Here is a 12,553-nt window from a genome sequence, read left to right as displayed (position 1 = left end):
CATGGTCCACGTGGGAAAAAAAACAAAAAAAAACCTTAAAAAAAATCAATAAAAAAAAACTGTCATGGAATCCCTGGGAGTGGATTATGCAGAATGAAAGTGAGGAGGAGGAAAGGGGTGTGAGAGTGACGGGATGGGAGAGAAAGGAAGGACAGGGAAAGGGGTCAAAGACAGAACCTTTGGTCACACTAACCCTTAAAGCTAGGGCAGAGAATCAAAAACCCACTAAGGAGGGCAAGAATAGGACAGGAGGGGCCAACCTTAAGAGGGTGAGGTCAGCAGTATCAAATGCTAAAGAGAAGGCAAGGCAGGACTTCCTAGGTGGTGCAGTAAGTACAACTCCGCCTGCCAGTGCCCAATGCAGGGGACATGGGTTCGAGCCCTGCCCTGGGAAGATTCCACATGCCACGGAGCAACTAAGCCCGTGCGCCACAACTATTGAGCCTGTGCTCTAGAGCCCGTGAGCCACAACTACTGAGCCCATGTGCCGCAACTATTGAAACTCACACGCCTAGGGCCCGTGCTCCACGACAAGGGAAGCCACTACAATGAGGAGCCTGTGCACCACAATGAAGAGTAGTCCCTGCCCGCAGCAACTAGAGAAAGCCCGTGTGCAGCAACGAAGACCCAACACAGCCAAAAAATAAATAAATAAATTTATAAAAAAAAAAAAAAAAGAACTGCATGGCTATTATCAGGGAACTATAAGCAGTTTGGTATTATTATTCAAAAAAAAAGAGAGAGAGACGGCAAGGCAGACACGAACTAAAAAGAGGCCTTTGGACGTGGCAGGGAGGAAGGTGGTGGTCTTCTTTGCCAGACTGGGAATGAGAAAGCCAAGCTAGATGATTCGTACGAGGAATCTTGTTGTTGTCGTTATTTAAAGAGAGATTTGAGTATATTTATCAATTTCTTTGGAAGGAGCCAGTGGAGAGAGGCTGAAACCCTAGGAGAGAGGCATCATCCAGCAGAAGAGCTATCTGGTCTTAGAGATGGATCGAGAGCACAAGTGGAGACAAGAGTCACGGGAGAGCATCAACACGACTCTGAGACCAAAAGGAAGAAGTGGGGGGTGCGGAGCAGGATGGGAAGTTGACGGGATTTATGCCAGAGCACCTTGACTTCCTCAGTGAAAGAGAAGGCAAGGCCATCAGTGGGGAAAGAGGTCTGGAGGAAGGGCAATGATTTGGACAAGCCACGGTGGGGATCAAGAAAACAAACGGACCAAGTACATGTGGGCTGAGGCATGCTGAAGGCCCAGCTGCTGGTGAAAAGCAGGTATCTGGAGTGGCACCAAGCTGGAGGGAAAGAAAGGTGTGAACCAGCCAGCAGGACCCAAGGGTGATGGCGGACGAGTCAGGTGAGAACAGCGGTAAAGAAGTAAAAAGAGCGACATGGCTGGTGCGCATTTCTAAGGAGGAAAGGTTTGATGTGAGGGAGAAGAACAATGGACTGGAGGAGGCACTGGCCACCCAGAAGAAGGCCGTACCGCCTCCGGGCCTGCAGACTAGAGGGGTGGGAAACCGAGCAGCTTCCACAGGGATAGGCAGGATTCCATCAAGGCCAGTAGGTGGAGGGGATGTCCAGGAAGACGTCAAAGACTCGGGAAGTGTCACCAAAGAATGAGAGCTGCAAGCGACATGTCATAAAGGATTTTATTATTAGGTATGGTAACGCCACATGCTGAAACAGATAAATCTTTACATCTCCATAGTCTAACATAATCTTAAATAGGCTGTACTTTTCACTCACATAAAGTCCAGTTTTTGGTGTCTAGCAATCATTCAGGAACCTGACGGACAAACGTGGTTCAACAGGGGATTTCCAAAGTCATCCTGGGGGTTGACATCCAGTTTCCAGATGAGAGAAGAAGAATCACAACGGAGGTTTGGGGGGCCAAACCTCAAAGTGTTTCCTCAGTCAAAAGACCCCACCAAACTGCAAGAGGGGTTGGCTGGAAAATAGGATCTGACTATATGTTGTAGAAGAAAAGGAAATGGGTTTGGTAAGCAGCTAGCAGCCACTGCCTCAGTTTGAAAGGAGGGTCGGCAGAGGAGGGATGGCTCTGTGTCCAAACCCTCATCCTGGCAAGTGAAGAATTCAAGTTAAGGCCTCAGCTAAGATTCTAGGATCTAGGACTGGGGCTGGGGGTTCAGGGGATCAGAGAGAGTGAAGTTTTTGTGACATGGAACAGGGTCGGAGAGTTGGACACAAAGTCAGCAGTGGTGGAGAGGGGGGTGGATCAGGTTCTTTCTCTAGTAACCACACCCTTCAACCACACACTTCCTAAACCGTCAGTCTTGAATAACGAGCAAAAGATTGGTTGGCATGGATCTGAAGGCACTTGATCCAGGGCCCTCCAAAACGGGAGACGTCCTAGAGGCCACAGCCAGAAATCTTGTGGCAGCCAACTATGTCCTCCCCTTATACACTACATAAAAGCTCTTTCTCCTGTGTTTTCACAGTTGCCTTTGATAACCTATTAAACCCAGAGTCTCAATCAGTGTATACCAAAAAACCTATTGTCCTTTATTCATGGTCGAAGAGGACCTTCATTTAAACACTTCCAAGAGAAGAAGGGAAATACATTCCATCCTTCCTATGCCGTCAAGAAAAGGAAGAAAAACCAAAACACTTGTACTTGGAAACTCAAGTACAACTTGCTTCTCTCTTCGCTCATCTGGCAACTGGATGTCAACACCCAGGATGACTTTAGAAGTCATGTGTTGAGGATGACAGAGGCTGGATGCAGCCTGTCACTTCTCTGCTGGCGCCAGCTTCTAACAGAAACAAGTACAAGCTGGAAATCTACAGAGGTAGGAGGCTCTCAGGCAAGGCCCCACAGCCAGGCTGGGAGTGTCAGCCTTGACTGCAGAAGGCCAGGGGGGCAGGCAAGTGTCTTGATAAGGGAAATAAGGTCATCAGCTGCGGGAATACTTCTCTAGTGTCGAGGGCTTTCACAGATGCCTCTCTTCTCCCAGGAGGACAAGTATTGCGGCTTTCTAGGCAGAAACAAGGGGAGTCACTGCCTCCACACTTTAAAAACCACCTCCATGTGTAGTGCATTCAGCTGGAATACAGCTACTACATAGGTAGATGGGGTGGAATCCCATAGGCCACCCAGGCAAATATGGCAGCTTATTCTGCTTGAATCAGAAGATACGTGTTCTCCAAATGTCTGAGTCAAGTGCCGAGAGTAACCAAAGAGTGAATGAGGCAATTGTAAGACCAACCAGTTCCAGAAGGCAAGGGACATCAATAGTTCATACCAGCTCTTAAAGAAGGGACCCCTAAGGTCTTCCTGAAACTAAGACCGCGGAGTTAGGTCATTTATCACGGGTCCTGGGTGAGGAGCCAGAGCTGCACGGCACAGTACATCACCAACCCTATCACCTGCCAGCACCTGCAGTGAGCGTTGGTGGCCAAGTCCTGCTGCCTGAGGCCACCTCTCAAGGACACACGACAATGTAGCCTAAAAGCCCAAGGAGTCCTGTAGCAGTTGTCTGCCAACCTGGAGGAAAGGTCTGTCCCCTCTGTGCCTCTCTGTCTGGCTCGAACCCAGGAAAGCACTCTGTACTGCCCAGTCCTCTAAGTGTCCTTCTACAGTGGCACTGGCAAGAAAAAGGAGGTCAAGGCCCTGGGGCACCTTCAAAGTTCTTGAGTGGCAGCAATGGTGCTGGAAGAGGTAAAGAGGCCACACCCTGGGTCCTCACTCAAGGGAGAAGCTCTGCTCAATTATGAAGACCCCTGGGGTACAAGAATGAACAGTGCTCTTTAAGATGGAAGATCTGGCTTCTAGTCTCAACTCTGCTACTGTTTGGCACATCATTTCTTTTTGAAACTGTTTCCTGCTCTATGACAATGAAAGACTAGATGAAGTGATCTCCAAGTTCCCAGTCTGATGTCTTATTGTTCTAATTAAGTCACCTTTTGGCTACCCGGTATGCCAATCAATTGTTTCATTGCTCTCAGATTCCCACCCTTCCCTTCCCATACTCTGCCTTAGACTGCAGAGGGCTAGTGCCTGCAGTCTACATTTCCCAGTCTCCTTTGTCATCTGGCTTTGGAAGGCTCTGGGGGCAGACTAGAAGGTAGGAAGTAAGGAGATGTAAGGGTATTTCTCCCCTTCTCTGTTTTGGGCGGCAGCTCAAGTAGTGGCTGTGTCTCCATGGTTACAGATCCTGCTAGACAGCCCTCACCTTCCTATCTGCCTTTTTTGCTTTTCCACTACCTTGGTAACAAGTTCGCTGTGTTACACTCTCTCTGTTGAACCATCTAGCAACTCCTGTTTTGCTCACCAGACCCCAACTAACAAGGCCAGGTTGTGGATTGTCTGTAGTCAGTTTTCAGTTCCACTGCTGTACACCCTTGTGTGCACCCTTAATTTAATATCCACCAAGAGAAAGAAACGGAAGGCAAGAGGAAGGAAGAAAATGAACCATCAAAGGCTGAGCACAATCCTGGCTAAATGCAAATCTCTGCCCATCTTCCTCCAGCACACTGCACAGCTGAACACAGCTGGAGAAAACCCATGAAACCTTGATGTCTGCTCTTGCTTTAAAGTCGAGATCACTGTCCGAAGCTGGGTCCATCATACTGCCCAGCAGCCATCCTGCAGTTTCCTAGATCGTTCACTGTTCTTCTCTACTCGGCCACCGTTTCATTCCTGGTCCTCTCTACTCACACCCCTAGCACCACCTCCTCCACCATCATCCCTCTCAGCTAATGGCCTTGTTTCCTGTTTCACTGAGAAATCAGAGAGAAGCATTCAGAGAGAGCAAGCTCCCACCACCACATCTCTCCACCTACTACTTCCACCAATGTATTCTCCTTCCCCCCCAGTAACTGTGGGTGAACTGTTCACACACCAGGCAAGGGACCACCCTTGGCTCTCTTGCTTCTGTGTGACACCGATTTCTTCTAGACTCCTCAGCAATACTGCTGCAAATATTTTCCTTTCTCTCTTCCGCATGATGAGTTTTCCTTTCCTATTTGATTTTTCCCATCAGCAAACATACCATTATTTCTGTCATTTAAAATTTTTTCTCGATTCTCCTCCCTCTCTGGCCACTGCCCCACTTCTCCCTACTCTTTCAGCAAACTCTTCCAGAGAGCTGTCTTTGCTCTCTTTCTCCTACCCTTTCCCAAGCCCACTCCAGTCAGGCCTTTGCCTTCACCACTCCACTGAAACTGCTCTTGTCAGTGTCACCAGTGGCTCTGCACAGCTACATCCAACGGTCAGTTCTCAGTCCTTATTGTATCTGACCTTGCCCCTGCATCTGGCACAGCTGGTTCCTCCTCCTCACCCACTCTAACTTGGTGCACCCAGGACTCAGACTTTGGACCCTTTTTCTTTCCTACCTACAGTTCATCAAGTCTTCTGACTTTACACTCCTTCTACATTTCTTTTGGTGCCCACATTTATGCTTCCAGTCTGGGCCTCTCCTCTGAGCTCCGGATCCACACATCCAGCTGTTTACTCAACATCGCCATGCAGCTGTCTAACAGACATCTCGTTTAACAGATCTAAAACTGAGCTCCTGCTATTTCTGCCTCTCAGTAAATGGCGACTCCATTCTTCCTGTTATTTAGGCCAAACTCCTTGGATAATTCTTTTTCTTTATATGGGGATGGACCTATCAGGAAATCCTATTGACTCTATCTTCAGAATATACCCAGAAACGGACCACTACACCGCTGACACATGCCCCAATCATCTTGCGCAAAGATTATTTCAATATTCTCCTGAGTTTCCTACTTATGACCTTATCTCTGTTATTCTATTCTCAACACAGCCACCAGAGCAACCCTTTTAATGCATAAGTCAAGGCATATCACTCCTCAGCTCACCACAAGCAAAAGCTAAAATTGTTTCAAAGCCCCAAAGAGTCTGGCCCTTCTCTCTCTGACCTCATCTCCCCATCACTCATTCTCTTCCAGCTACGTGGGCCTCTTTGCTTCCTTGATCACTCCAGGCATGCTTCTGCCTCAGGGACTTTGCATTTCAATTCCTTCTGCCCAGAATGCTTTTCCTCCAGATATCCTACCTCCTTCCTTCTTATCATTACTGAAATGTTACACTCTCAAGGTGGCCATCCTTAACCACACTATTTAAAATTGTATGCTCTCCTGACACCCTCTATGATCCTCCCCTACTTTAATTTTCTCCCCAACACTGATTTCCAACTAATAACTGTATTTTTTACTAATTTATGTTTGTCTATGGCCTTTCTTCCACCACTAAAGTATAAACTCCATCTGGCCAGAAGATTGCTCTGTTTTCTCACTGCTGTATCCCCAGAGTCCACTATACAGCATCTGGCACATAATATAACTATGGATGAATGAATGAACGAAGCCACAAAATCAAACTTCCCTGAATCCTACTCTTCCTCTGGATTTCTTATCATAGAAGACAAAAATGTCCTTATCGTCTAGTCAGATTAAACTGGGGTTTCTGTTTTCGTGTACTTTTAGCAGAAGTCAGCCTGATGCCCATGTGTGATCTTATTTAATCTTCATGCCAACTCTGAGAGTTAGGTATTTTCTCTCCATTTTTCAGACGGGAAAGGTGAATCCCCACGAGCCTGTTACATGCCAGAGGTCATTCAGCTAGTGAATCTCAGAGCTCAGATTCCTGACCCACCTAACTGGTGCCACAGCTGTGAGTTCTTGGCTGCAGCACTCCGCATAGACCACCCTCCCCAGAAATGAGGCCAGGGCTGAGCTGAGTCAGGAGCCACAGGATTGGAGGGTCTGGGTGCTGCCAAAAATCTCCGTAAAAGATACATTTGCTCCCCCAAACCCCTCAAGTATCAGATGTCAAAATAATCTTGTTTCCTGAATTTCACAGTTTGTCTTGTTGCTGTAGTTATCGTCGGTCTCTCCCCTTAGACTGCGTCCCCATTCTATGTGTCCCCAGCACCTAGCACAATGAAGGGATAAATGAACTGATTCAGATACAATTCTGCTTATTATCACTCATTCATTCAACAATCCTGACTGAGTACCTCTCTTCTTCTAAGCACTGTCTTTGTGATGCTTACAGTCTACTAAGGGAGGAGGACATTAAGTAATCACAGAAATAAATCACAGAAAACAAAAACAAGAAACTGTGAACAGTACCATAAAGGAAAAGTATGGGATGCTGTGAAAGTAGACAACTGAACCCCTTAATTTCAATGGGAGAGTGTCAGTGACGGCCTCCAGATCTGAAGGGTGAAGGGGAAGTGCTCCTAGAAGAGGAAATAGCTTATGCAAACATCTTAAGGAGGGAATGAAGGATAGTGAGTGTGCCTGGAGTATAGCTGATGGTCTCATCTTGGTGGTGGTGGCCTGTGTTTCCCAGGATCTGCCTTCAAGGAGGGGAAGGAAGGGAGAGATATCCTCCATGTTTACAGTTTAACACACTTCTGACTAGGATTGGGGTGGGGTGGGGGGTGGTTGGGTACAGCCTGACCTTGACTCACAGATGGAAACAGCTCTTCTCAGTGTCTCTGTGTCCAGAAATTTCGAGCTTGGTCACTTTTCCCTGGTCCAGTGTAATTCGGAGAACCAGTCACTGCAAATCACTCTGTCTGGGCGCCACTGGGATGTCTCCAGAACTGAACAATGGGGGCCAAGGCAGGATTCCAGCAAGGAGGGCTTTGCAGAAGTTACCATTTGTGTGGCCATGGCTGTGGGCTTCACCCAGGAGGGCTGGGTGGGGCCAGTGTAGCACAAAGGGATGGAGGCCACTGCCTCCTAACAGCTGTCTCCCTTTTCACCGCAGCCCTCCCCAACTCCCAAGCAGCCCAGGCCCAGCAGAGAAAGCCCCAGGGCACAAGGCTGGCTTGCTGCTAGAAACCTGAAGGAAGGAGTTAAGAAGGCCGGGCTGATGGCCGCAGAGACAGAGCTGTGTTTATCCAGGAAAGAGGTCATACGTAGGCAACGGAGGCCCCTGCCAGCTCCTCCCAGGACTGGGCTGGGGTAGCAAGCTGGAGAGGAAGCTGTTCCCCTCCGGGCTCTGAATGCCTCCTGGCCTGAGGCCAGGACCCAGAGGCAGCCCACAGGTGAGGGCTGCGCTCTGGGCGCTTGACGGAGCCCGCCGCCGTGGGCTCAGATTCCCGGGCAGAAAGTCGGTACATCGCGCTCCCTGAGGTGCGGAGAGGGGGTGCGGTAAGCTCGCGGTGGCGGCGGGGCCTCCCGGAGCCAGCTCAGGGGGTGGCAGGGAATCAATGCTGCCTTTGTGCTCACTGGTTTCCTAGGGAGAAAATGAGTGGCGAGTGGGAGGGAGGGCCCAACGTCTGGGCCCGCACTGCAGACTCGGGATGCCCTAGGGCTGGGAGGCAGGGAGCCGGACAGTCAGGGCTTAAGGAGGGGTGGGATGCTGTGCCCCCGAGACGTGCGTCTCCTTGAACTCGCTCTGGCAGCAGCCAAGTGTGCAGCGAGTCTGCTTCTGGCCTGCAACGACTCAGGAAGGCGAGGGAGGAGCAAGAGGAGGCAGGTGGGGCGAGGCCAAAGGATGGCTCAGCCTGGAGAAGCCTGTTGAGCTGCAGAGGAGCGCAAGGTGGGAAAAGGGGGGCGGCGCGGCGCCGGGGGGGGGGGGGGGGAGGAGGAAAGCGGGGGAGTTCCAGGGGGCGCCAGATCAGACCCTGTTGGAGATCCCTTGTCTTCTGGAATGGGCGTGGGCGTGGGAGAAGGGGATGAACCCGCCTGGGGCCGCGGTGTCTCTTCAGCGAGAGAGTGTACAGGAGCGGGGTTCCGAGTCTGGCTCGGTGTTTGCGACTACAGACCTTTTGATAATGCGGGTGTTACTCTGTTCTCCTAATAGGAGCCTAGGCCTCTAGTGCGTGTGTCAAGCCTTCTCACTGTTGAGTGGATGGACATTTTTACCAGTGGGAGCAATGGGAGAGTCTGTGGACTCGGATGTCCGAGGCCTGATCTGAAAACGTGACTGTGTCTCCCCCGGCCCCCAGGCTTTGCCGCCCTTTGTCCCCGCCCCCTCCCCGCTCAAACAGCCGCCTGTGCACCGCGTGGGCCCATAAAGAAGGGCGCGGCGGCAAAGCACCGGGTGTACGTTTGCAGCATCACCCACCTAAGGCTCCCCTTCTTTCCTGGTCCAGGCCGCCACCCTCTCGCCTCGTGGAATTCGAGCTTTCAGCCCCCACCCCACCGCATGTGGCTCTTGGAGAAAGCTGGCTACAGGGTGGGCGCCGCGGAGCCCAGGTCCCGGTGGGCGCCCTCCAGCCCGTTTCCTAAGCACCGCGCCCCGTGCCCGCTGGCTCGCGCCTGCCCCAACGTCCTCACCCCGGATCGCATCCCGCAGTTTTGCATCCCGCCTCGGCTCCCGGACCCGCGCGCCGCCGAGCCCCACGGCGGGCGCGCCACGGGCGGGCGCGGCCTCCCCGCGGCGTGTTCGCTGCCGCACCTGGCGGGCCGCGAAGGCTGGGCCTTCCTGCCCGAGAGCCCGCACACGCGCCGGCGCGAGTCCCTGTTCCACCCGCCGCCGCCGCCCGCCCCCGCCGGGGGGCTGCCCCCCGCGCCGTCCCGGCTGCACGTCTCCGCCCCGGACCTGCGCCTCTGCCGGGCCCCCGACAGCGACACGGCCTCGTCGCCCGACTCGTCGCCCTTCGGCTCGCCGCGGCCAGGCCCCGACCGACCCCGGCCGCCCAGGCCGCGCTCGCTGTCCCCGGAGGAGGCGAGCTCGGCGGACACCAGCCCGCCCGCGCCGCCGCTCTTCCACCTCGACTTCTTGTGCTGCCGGCTGCGGCCGACGAAGGAGAGCGTGCTGCGCCTCGAGCCCCGGGGCGGGCAGCTGCGGCTGTCCGCCGAGTACCAGGCCTGGCCCGGGCGGCTGCGGCTGCGCCTGGTGAGCGCCGAGGGCCTGCCGCCGTCGCGGGCCGGGCCCGGCAGCGGCGGCGGCGGCGGCGGCTGCTGCGTGGTGCTGAGGCTGCGGCCGCGCGCCCGGCCGCGGGGCCAGCGGAGCCGCGTGGTCAAATGCAGCGCCAACCCCATCTTCAATGAGGACTTTTTCTTCGACGGGCTCGGTCCGCCGGACCTGGCCGCCCACAGCCTGAGGGCCAAGGTGCTGGACAGGGGCGCAGGGTTCCGCAGGGACGTGCTGCTGGGGGAGTGTGAGGCGCCCCTGATTGCCCTGCTGCCTCCCTTGGGTGGTGGGCTGGTTCCCGGGGCCTCGCTGGCGCCTGCCCATCTCAGCCTGTAGCCTGAGAGACTGTCTCTTCCTCTGGAGGTCTCCACTGGGCCTGCAGTCCTCATCTTTCCCACCTTCCTGGCATGTGTTTACTTTTGCTAATAAAATGTCTCAAGCGGTATCTCCTCCCTCGTTGGCACCCTGTGCTCTCAGCTCTGCAGCCTACCCTCCTCTCTCTGCCCTGGCCATACAAGGGATGGAGGAAGCTCATTCAGGTTGTCTGATTTGGAGCAGACCTTAAGCAGTGGTTCTCAAACTTGAATGAGATCACAATAACCAGACATCAGAAATCCTGGATGGGCTTGTTAAACATGCAGAAAGAATCCTGGGCTTCATTCCTAAGAGACGCTGACACTAGTTCAGTAAGTCTGGGCTGAGAAGGTACCAGGTTTGCTGTTCAGCAAGGTCCCTACCCCTTCAGGGAGCCCTCCAATCACTGAGTCACTCCAGAAAAAGCTCTGTGACTGAAACCAGCATAAGCCACCTTCCCCTGGGGGCTCCTTGGGGCTGCACAGGAGAAATCAGCACCCCCCCCCCACCCATCTACCCCTCCCCACTCGCACCCACATCTGTTCTGAAGAGAGATGAAATTTCTGTGTCTTGGGAGTGAGTCAGGGGATGTCAGACTAGCACGCCATGCCTTTAGGAGTCCTCTCTCTTGCCTGTCCCTTCCGCACCTGTGCCACTCTGGAGCGTAAAGCTGGAGCCAGGAGCTAGAGCAGCGCTTGGCTACTGAAAGATCAAGATATAATATTCCCCGGGGGGGGGGGGGTGCTACTGCACTGTGAGAGCTGTTCTCAGGGATGCCCAGAAAAGGCTACCCCAGTGAGTAGGGGCAGAATGTGGAAGGTGGATAAATGTAGGTCCCATTGTACTTACCTCCTACCTGAATGTCCCTGACGTCAGCAGTGACCTTCTTCTCTCTCACCCCTCCTTCCCTGGAGCTGGTTCCTCTTGGCTCAGGCCAGGACTGAAGGAGGAAAAAAGGGAGGGAAAGAGGGAGGGAGGAAGGGAGGCACTGTACCAACACAGCTTTTTGCTCCCTCCCGCTTGGGCCCTTTCTCATTTTGCCCAGTGCCCCTAAGCAGGGCCAAGCCTGCTGGATCTAGATAAACCTCAACATGTGTAATGCTAGCATCACACACACACACACGCACACACGCACACACGCACGTGCTTCCATTCAGAGCATTCCTCAATTCCTTCTCCCCTCTCACCCCACCCTCAACCCCCCAGGTCAGGAAAATCTTGCTCCAGATGTCCACCAGGTGGTAGCATTGATCAAATAATATGAAGTGCTAACAGCGACCCAAAGATTAATGGCAAGGAACTGTTCCAACAACTTGCTAGCAACTCCATTGAGGGTTAAGAACTATTGTTAGTATTTTTTTTTAGTTTTATTTTATTTTATTTATTTTTATTTTTTAAGCTCTTTATTGGAATATAATTGCTTTACACTCTTGTACCAGCTTTTGAGGTACACCAAAGTGAATCAGCTGTATTTATACATATATCCCCATATCCCCTCCCTCCCATGACACCCACCCTCCCTGTCCTGGCCCTCTAAGGCATCACCCATTATCGAGTTGATCTCTCTTTGTTATACAGCATATTGTTAGTATTTTTATCCAATGTGACCTTTGGTTTTACTCATCCAGTGAGGGGTAGAACTAGGATTCAAACCCAGAGAATCTGGCCTTAGAATCTTGGCTCTTAATCACATAACTATAATACCCTTAAGTGCCAGCTGCAGCCTCCCAATTAGGTCACTTCCTTCCCTAGGATAAGAGCTCTCCGATCTTTTCAGCCTGTGAAGTCCACCCATAGGTCCAGCTCTATCCCTAGTACTGTCTTACTTCAGTCCCAAATCCTCCCCTAACAACCATTGATCAGCAACTGGATTTGATGCCTATTTGAAAGTAGCTGGAAAGAAAAGTCGAGACCATTTACCCTTCATTCATGCAGTCCTTCAACAGATACTTAGGGAGGGCCAGGGGGTGCTGGGCATTGGATACAGCAGTGATTAACACAGACATGGGGGTCAGACAAGTTACAAAATGAATAAGTAAAATGTAGAAATGTTACTTGGTAATATTGTTCTATAGAAAAATAAAGCAGCAAAGAGGTTAGGAAAGGAATCAGAGGAAGAGAAGAAGGGAGGATTATAAGAATGGAGAGAGGGAGGGAGGGACCGAAATATCTCTTTTTAACCACAGTACTTTGTACCAGTAGCTCCTGTACTTTAGTGTTATGCCAGTTAATCATTGCAACCTCTCAGTGAGGTGGGTACTGCCTGTTACCATTTTACCGAGGAGATAGATCAGAGAGGTTAAGTAAACTTGCAGTGAGGATCAGCCAGGG

At 52.0% G+C, this 12,553-nt stretch overlaps 1 protein-coding gene across 4 annotated transcripts; it reads left to right on the top strand.

Annotated features, from left to right (window-relative positions):
- The first annotated feature begins 7,863 nt into the window (after positions 1–7,863).
- C2CD4D (C2 calcium dependent domain containing 4D) lies at positions 7,864–10,307 on the top strand. 4 transcript variants are annotated; one of them, XM_057723701.1, is made up of 2 exons: positions 7,864–8,051; positions 9,105–10,307. In XM_057723701.1, the coding sequence occupies exon 2, from the start codon at positions 9,158–9,160 to the stop codon at positions 10,202–10,204; it is 1,047 nt and encodes a 348-aa protein (XP_057579684.1). In that variant the 5' UTR covers positions 7,864–8,051; positions 9,105–9,157; the 3' UTR covers positions 10,205–10,307. The 4 variants fall into 4 exon arrangements, with proteins under 4 accessions (XP_057579684.1, XP_057579693.1, XP_057579666.1 ...); XM_057723710.1 differs by having other exon boundaries at positions 7,864–8,139; XM_057723683.1 differs by lacking the exon at positions 7,864–8,051 and adding an exon at positions 8,278–8,548.
- The last annotated feature ends 2,246 nt before the right edge of the window (positions 10,308–12,553 follow it).

Source organism: Hippopotamus amphibius, chromosome 1, assembly GCF_030028045.1.
Source record: "Hippopotamus amphibius kiboko isolate mHipAmp2 chromosome 1, mHipAmp2.hap2, whole genome shotgun sequence".
NCBI lineage: Eukaryota > Metazoa > Chordata > Mammalia > Artiodactyla > Hippopotamidae > Hippopotamus > Hippopotamus amphibius.
The sequence above is the reverse complement of the archived record's forward strand: the minus strand, read 5'-3'. Positions and strand labels throughout refer to the sequence as shown.

Bases quoted from the DNA above. Each gene is read 5' to 3' on its own strand.
- C2CD4D (XM_057723701.1), top strand. From the start codon at position 9,158: ATGTGGCTCTTGGAGAAAGCTGGCTACAGGGTGGGCGCCGCGGAGCCC.